The sequence below is a fragment of the Notothenia rossii genome (assembly GCF_949606895.1).
Source record: "Notothenia rossii genome assembly, chromosome: 2".
NCBI classification, from domain to species: domain Eukaryota; kingdom Metazoa; phylum Chordata; class Actinopteri; order Perciformes; family Nototheniidae; genus Notothenia; species Notothenia rossii.
Genome location: NC_136904.1, coordinates 34,060,794 through 34,068,966, shown reverse-complemented (window position 1 = coordinate 34,068,966; position 8,173 = coordinate 34,060,794). Strand labels below are relative to the sequence as shown.

The 8,173-nt window shown below is 38.1% G+C and overlaps 1 protein-coding gene across 2 annotated transcripts; it reads right to left on the bottom strand.

The window, feature by feature from the left end:
- Positions 1–7: 7 nt before the first annotated feature.
- LOC307028245 (troponin T, fast skeletal muscle isoforms-like) lies at positions 8–7,484 on the bottom strand. 2 transcript variants are annotated; one of them, XM_079663102.1, is made up of 9 exons: positions 6,438–7,484; positions 5,107–5,124; positions 4,324–4,344; positions 3,723–3,741; positions 3,583–3,628; positions 2,968–3,084; positions 2,714–2,791; positions 2,246–2,359; positions 8–2,151 (listed from the first exon to the last, which is right to left on the bottom strand). In XM_079663102.1, exons 1-9 carry the CDS (start codon positions 6,637–6,639, stop codon positions 2,035–2,037), a joined length of 732 nt encoding a protein of 243 aa, XP_079519228.1. In that variant the 5' UTR covers positions 6,640–7,484; the 3' UTR covers positions 8–2,034. The 2 variants fall into 2 exon arrangements, with proteins under 2 accessions (XP_079519228.1, XP_079519229.1); XM_079663103.1 differs by lacking the exon at positions 4,324–4,344 and having other exon boundaries at positions 9–2,151; positions 6,438–7,465.
- Positions 7,485–8,173: the final 689 nt, after the last annotated feature.

The following is an 8,173-nucleotide window of genomic DNA, read 5'->3' as shown; positions in this document are numbered from 1 at the left end:
ACAAAGTCTAACAGCAGCTTGAAGTGATATGTTGCCTCATGCAAGTGAATCTGGGGTGATATTAAATATTACTTTTCTATTTTCTGATTCTGTTAAAACATTATTATCTTAAAGGGATTACACTAAAAAGTCCAAAGTCTGTTTGCGATGCATAATACCTTGAATCCATTATTATCTAATCAGCAAACAGTAATACCAAGGCTTAAGTAATACTTAATCATATTACTCTATTCTCTCTCAAACCTCAGTCGCTTTGGATAAAAGCGTCAGCTAAATGCAATGTAATAATAATTAGTTTTCTCTTTCTTTAATATAATACACTGTATTTTTCTACAATGTAATTTTTTTTTTTTTTAAGTCTTCAAGGTGTGTATATTTGTATTAATGGATTTAGTTCTAGAGATTTAACAAACATATTGATGGGACATTCTGATTAATTAAAGCCTATATTTGATTACAGTTTGGCACCATTAAAGGGACAGTTCAACCCAAAATCAGAAATAGAGATTTATGCAGATTGTTGCTTCTGACACATGGACATGTACAGCGCGTAGCTTTTTGTGTACAAAGAAGGGTGTATTGTTTATTGGTTGACACTAAATGAAGATACATTTGTGGTGATAATGCAGCAAATAACCAAATAGCCTTTTCTTTCAGGAATGTGAAGGTTTTGTGTTGTTAAGATTTAATTTAAATATTTTAATGATGATTGTGCATCAGTGATCAATGCTCTGGGGCCTCATTTATAAAGGGATATACGCTCAAAAAATGGCGTACGCACTAAGCACAAAAACGGGAGAGACGAGAAACTGCGACACCGTTGGCAGAAGGAAGAATGGAGAGAAATATGTGGAAATAATACCATAAATAAAACGTTACCTCTCATTTATCATATATGAAGAATTCTTTTTTCAAACATTGATTAAAGCCAATCTTAAAATGATTAAACAAACGACTGTTTGCGACTCCTCAGTGCACACAAAAACATAACTTGGAGAAATAAATAAATACAGATATGTTATTTAAAACCACCTCGAATATGTTGTGTTAATGTTATGAAATGTTTTCTCATAAATGATGCGGTAAGCAGGAGGATAGAATTACGTCTAAACTGACGCCGTTTTGCATTTCTATAGGTTGTAGATACGAGCATGGTTTTATATACTATCATGTTTAATCGTGTTTGATAAGTCGCTCGTAAAACACAGGAGGTATGGAAACTAAGAACACCATATGTGGTAAATTGTACAGCTAATATAACACGACACATTAGTTGTATTTCCTTTAACTGGTGGATATAGAGTTGCGGGGGGGGGGTGGAGACGCTGCGCACAGCTGATCGACAGCTGGGACACAAACCACCAAATACAAAAACATAATTCAGATCCAGTCGTCATGACTCCACTCCGGAGGGATTCCCCGATCATTTCTTACAGTTTCTCATCAAGGGGGTGTCTCCTGTCCCCGGTACAAACACACTGCCTGAGGAAGGCTATGTGTATTTTTTTTGTCATTAACCTTTTTCGGAACACTTATTTATTTATTTTGGTGACGATCCGACGTCCATGCTGCTACTCTGGTTCAAACTGCATCCACCAAACAATATGATTTATCTCCACCTCCCCAAAATAACCAAAATGTGACACGTGTGAGAGGTTTTTTTTAGCTGTTCTGTCGTCATTTCCTGCGATCTTCTCCATGCAGTCAGTCAAAATGAATGAATGAAAGGGCGTTTCTTTGACTATTTATAGGCAAATATGGGCGTTACGTGAAGCCCGCAAAAGCTGCACCGCATTTCGAGTCGGTTGTGATTTATAAAGGGAAACCGGCGTAGGAAGTGCCGTACGCACTTTCCTCTCCGGTACGCAATGTTTGGTGAATCGGAAAGTGGCGGAAAATTTATGGACCTATTTTTCGGATTTCTACTACGTAAGCAACCTTCCCACGTCAATCCTACGCATGGCGTTATACATGAGGCCCCAGGTGTCACTGCTGCATTCTTTAGACTGTGACTGTGTTTTTCCCCCCTGTGTGTTACCCCAGATCTGCGTCGCTGAAATCATCATCAACTTCAAGAGGTTTGCATCTCTCTGCCATGATCTTTTTCTTCTTTTCCCTTTCAGTCTGCTTCTTGCCTCTCTTCCCTTCAATCTAAAAAACGACAACCAACAAACAACATTTTGTATGACGTTAAAGCAACAGTTTCAAAATAAAACAAAACACAAGTAAAGGAATAAAAAATGACCTTCTGCAGATGGCTGCTGTAGCCTGATCCCATACTGCTCAGCACGTTCTTCTTCTTGGCATCCTCCTCCATCTTCCTGTGGACGTCTGCCTCCTCCCTTTTCTGACGCTCAGCCTTTAAGATTAAGTGTAAAATATGACAGTTAGACAGCTTGACAAATGGAAGGAAAACCACTTAGTTATGAACTGGTTTTAATGCTTCTAGATGCCCCAATCAGTTTAAAAGTAACTTAATAGTGCCTGAAAATCTTGTTTTTTGCTGGCCTCCAGTCATTCAACGCATCACTTGGTTGCAGTGATGTAGAAATGTATTCGGTACACTCTGACATAACTGCCAGTTGTGACATGGTATAGGCAAAATATAGATTGGTCAAAAGCTCGTACTGTAAATAACAAATGATGGGAACTTGTGAAGGCTTGTGAATCTATTTGAACAGATTATAAGAATTAAGAGGTCAGGAACACGTACCTCTCGCCTGGCCTGCCTCTCTTTATCCTTCTCAGAACGAATCCTCTGCTGCTCAGCTCGCTCTGCGCGACGCTTCTCCTGAAAACGCAAATTAAAACGCAATGCTGCAAAGCTGTGCAATAATTGAGCCAAAGCTTTAGTAGTCTGGTTTATTTCTACATATCTAATTTCTAAAAATATCTAAATTCTGCTGCAGGTTATCTATTGCATGTGAAATGCATGTTTTTTTGTTTTGTTTTCAGGTAAAATCTCACAATTCTGTCTTTGAGTCCCAGGAGCTCCTCCTCCTCCTTCTTCCTGGACTCAAAGTGAGCGTCGATCAGTGACTGCAGCTCATACAGGTCCTTGTTTTGGCGTTTCTTCTGGATGTCCTGTACGAGGCAAACAGGAAATGGCAGTTATTAACGGACAGGACAGAGGTTGTTGGCTCCAAACCCACAAATGTATACCCAGCCTTTGAAAGTGAAACAGTTATTAGACAGGGAAAGAGATAATAAATGCAAATGTTCATTGTTACAATGTTCTAAGTAAATACAAACAAAAACACCAGTAAGAAAAGCATATACAGTAACTTGCTGTTGCTGCCCTAATGCCAATTGTAAAATATTGTTTTACTGAAAAGTATTTGGTAACTGTTCGCATTTCTATAGCATCTAAATTGTAGTTTTTAAGTCTTTGTTTTTTAAGTCTCGAATTACTGTTTGACCTTCTTTGTTGTTGCTTGTTTTTAATTATGCTCTGTAAGGTGTACTTGAGAGCTTTGTAAAGCACCCATACATAAAATGCATTATTATTATTATTATTAAATGGCATCACACAACACTACTGTATAACATGCTAGTATGAGATTATTGGTTTAAATGACTTACATCAAAGTCCACTTTCTCGCCATCTGGGATCTTGGGAGCAGGGGGTCTGTTGAAGGGAAATAAGAACAAGAAGAAGTAACTTAAATCTGCCAGCAATGTAACGCATAATGGATTTCATGAAGGGAAATACATGGACTTACTTGAACTTTGGCTTCTCCTCTGTTTTGTTTTATTCAGGAACAGTGAGAAAAGACAGATATCGAACTGTTAGAAATATGATTTTGGTGAGAGATTAATATTCTGCTGGTTAATCAGGGGGAGATCCATGTGAACAAGCTGAGTTACATCTGTTTCACATCTCCAGTAGATAACAGTCGTTTGAGTGGTCAGTGGTCCAATTCCTGTGTGTTAGCCTCTGTTTTAAGTAATGTCAGTCCAGAGATTGTTCCTTTATTTTGAGTTAATATATTGTGCATTAGTATGTCAATCAAACCAATAGAATCATAGACATTTGAGGTGCTAATCAGGATCAGTACGGCGTGTGTCATACATCACCACATGAACTATTTAAGGGTTTATTTTCTGAACACCATCGCACACCTTTCACAACAGGGAGTTTGACAGTGTAATTACTGTTAATTGATGTGCAAAGAAAACACAGATGGGATTGTAACAGAAACAAATAACCAAGTTTGTGATTAGCTTTTTTCTATGGGACCCTCACACTATAAAAAGACAACAGACAACACGGGAGGAAAAACGCAAGCAAGCAACAGCGACTCAGCAGGAAATACAAACTACCATCTTGATCGCCCTCGTCATCTGGCAGAAAACATTCATGCAAAAAAGAGAAGAAGCAGAGATGAGCAGTGGGGACCGTAACCATGACTCATCATTTCTCAATCCTCTACCCTGATCCCCCACTCCGCTAAAACAAACAGATACTTTGTGGCTTCCGCTAAAGGAAGATCAGTGAAACAATCTTTATATGCTCATGTGCGGAAGGTGAGAAAGGACAGAAGAACATTAGGGCATAGAGGAAAAAGTCCAGTTGGACCTTTAGTTTGCATTCTGAGAATGAAGTCGAAAAGAAAATGAAATGAAGTTGAAATGAAATGTTGAGAATAAAATCAAAATATTAAAGTTAGAATGTTGAGGGAAAGAATAACATAAAAATGTATAGAATAAAGTAAATATTTAAAGAATAAAGTAGAAATGTAAAGAATAAAGTAGAAATCTCTGCTCCAATGAAGAGAACAAAGCCATCAAGAATGACACATTTTTGGGAATGAAGTTGAAATGTCTAGATTCTAGAATATAACAAACCAAGAGAGCGTTACAGAAAGTTTGACTTTGGGATATCTTTCTAAGCATTTCGATGATATTCTCTTTGTTTCAACTTTGTTCCTTTTATTTCGTCTTCATTCTCAACGTTTCAACTTTTTTAGACTAACATCTTCTTGTTCCCATTTGTTCCCCCTCATGCTTGGCCCTAATAGTCTTCTGTGGTGAAAGAGTCCTCTGCAGACAGGGAAACAGAAACAGGTCTAATCGACGAACATAGAAGAATACAAATCCACATACCTTCCTCTTCATAGGCGTCTGCATGCAGCAAGCGTCCAAAGCAAGAGCAAAAACAAAAGAATCATTAGTGGTTGGACTGGTCAAGCCTGCTCCTGTCCTCTCTACATTGCAGAGCTTATGGCAGCCACTGCAGGAGCACCATGACAGTGGATTATTAAACAGGGATCTCCAGAGCAGCGAAGTCTGGGCATTATATCAGCCAGCGTACAGTGAGGCCTGGGACTTTGTTTGAAGGTGTCTTCACAGATCATAAAAGCATTTCAACAAACAAAACAACATTTCCATGTAAGAATTGAATAGTGATGACAAATGCTTTTCATTGCAACACTGCTTTAGAGCAGTTTGCCAGACTCACTCTTCATCTACTCATGGAAATAAATATGCTAAACATGGACTGAACGGAGGCAAAGAAGAACAACTTTTACATGACTGAAATTACCCATCATGCTTCCTGTTACGGCCTTAAAGATGAGCTTTTCCAAAATGTAAATATTGGCAAAAGAACAAAACAAGACAGGGCAGTTCATTCATGTAAAAGCAGCTGATTGTTTTCTTCTCCCTCACAACATTTATATGCACATATTCAAAGCACACATATGACACTGAGCAATAACATGTTTTGTTTGTTTGTGGTGTCGGCTAACACTGATGGGGATGTGATATGATAACTGTTGATATTTTATAAAGCAAAACCCAAATGTTTGCTGAAGTGCACTCTAAAACATGGCTTATTGGAGGAGCCCCAATACACCAAAAGGCACTTTAGGGTTCTTCAATAAAACATGACTAGTGCAACACACACTGGCCTTGTCATGCCAAGCCGACCCGGGAGGCACATGTGATAAACCGCAGCTTTTTGATGCGAGATGACCCAATGTTGGACACTTACATGGAAAACCACGAACAAAGCAATTGATTCTTTATAATATTTGTTCTCTTAAACTAATGTAAAAATGTTTTTGCCAGAAGAGTGTGATACAGCAGCATTGTAGAGTAATGTGTAGTGCTCGCTCCACCAAAGATTCTACGGAAATTGACAAAATTGTTCGTTTAGATTTTAAAGAAATGTTTTAGTTAGCTGAACATACAAATTACATTACAATTAGGCCAAACTTAGGGGGAAACATTTTTGCACCGTCTCTAAAAGCAGAGTTTCGGCTTTCTGAAGATGTGAATATGAGCAAAAAAGCTCATCATGAATACATTCTACATTGATAAATTGCATTTGATTTGTTTTACAGCAAGGTGATGCTGAAATGTCTTTGATGCTACGGTGCAGAGTGCTGAGTGTCCTGCAGGAGAACGGTGAAGGGACTGCCCATGCCACGTACCTTCCTCCTCATGAACCTCCTCTGGCTCTGGCTCTGGTTCTGGTTCAGGCTCTACCTCTGGCTCTGCTTCTACCTGGGCCTCCGCCTCAGGGGCTACTTCTACTTCTACTACCTCCTCCTGGGCTACGGGTACGCAGCATGCACCAAACCGTCGGGTAGAGGGAGGGTGTCGCAGAAGGACGTTAATGAAGACCACAGACATGACAAAAAGTGAGAGATTACTTTAGTTACAGAGAGGATGGATGGGTGAGTGATGGACAGAGCTGCTGAAGAGAGAGAAACACATGATAATGAGAAAAAGTCAGTTGACCTTTCACACAGAAGCAATATTGAACTGTTCCGGCAGAAAACTTACTGAGGGTGTTGTGTATATTTATTTTCTTGCAAGTTGTTTGCTTCCACAATATGGTAAGTATCATGGGTGCTAATCATCCCGTATTCCTATAGTTTACTGCGACATCACTTACATTACATTTTCCACTGTATAGTTTTCTTTTAAGGGAAATATTTGAGGTGATGTAGTTTTTCTATATAGATTTCATACCGTGTAGCTTTTTTACCAAGTTTCAACATCTACTGCTGAAAAATGAAGTAAATGCCTCCTCTTTCCATTTTTGATTAGCCGGCAGTCAGTGTACTCATCTGTTTAGGTATTGTGGTTGGGTTAGGTTTGTAACAAGAGTCTCATCCTTTTTCTGAAAATATGGTACAACTAATTGGTAATTGTGCTACTAATGATTCACAGTGATGAACTCTGTTTTCGGACTATTTAAAAAATGTTGTATGGTTTAAAGGTCTTTTGCATGTTTCCTCTATATGCTACAGCCGTTGTTAAGACATTTAAATACAGGCCGTTATTTTCATGGGGTTGAATTTGCTTGCTTTCCACCCTCCTCACTATTTGTATTATAATCTTAAAATATTTTAACATTGATGGTGGGCTCCAGTTCTACCAGAAAGACAGAATGTCAGACTTCCCAGTCAGAGATTTCAACTAGAACGGCCCCTGAAATCGCATTTCTGACAGGCAAAGTCTTAGACAACCTCTCCAACTCAATGTTGGAATCCAAGATGGCTGTGCCGCACATGCACTAAGTCAGGGGTCTGCAACCTTTTTGACCAAAAGAGCCATTTTGCTCCTTTTTCCAAAACATTTTTTTGTCTGGAGCCGCAAAACATATTTCATAGCTTGATAGCTAATAGAGTTGCATTGATTGTTATATCAGACAAAAACTACAGGTTTTTTTGCATTTTTTAGGCTATTTATTACATTATATAAAACTGTTAACCTCTAATAAGAAACAAAGAACTCCTATAAGGACTGCTACAGGATTTGATTTGTAGATTTGATTTGTTTTTGATCTGTATTTTTGAAAATTATGTAACTTTTTTATTTTATTTTTAGCATATTGTTTATTGTTTATTATATTATAACTTAGTACTTTTTTAGCATATTGTTTATTATATTATAACTTAGTACTTTTTTAACGCATTTCAGATATGCAACACTAAGCTGTCTGTGGCTCTTTCCTGCTGTAACGCTGCAAATGTCCCCTCTGTGGGACTAATAAAGGGATTCTGATTCTGATAAGGAGAATTAAAAATAATACACAGGCCTACTTTAAAATAAATTAAACACAGCACTTGTGGAGTCCTCTGCACATTTGAAGGGGAAAAAAATATTATTAAAATAGGCCCACTTTGAAATAAATAAAACCTATAGCTGCACCCTAAAA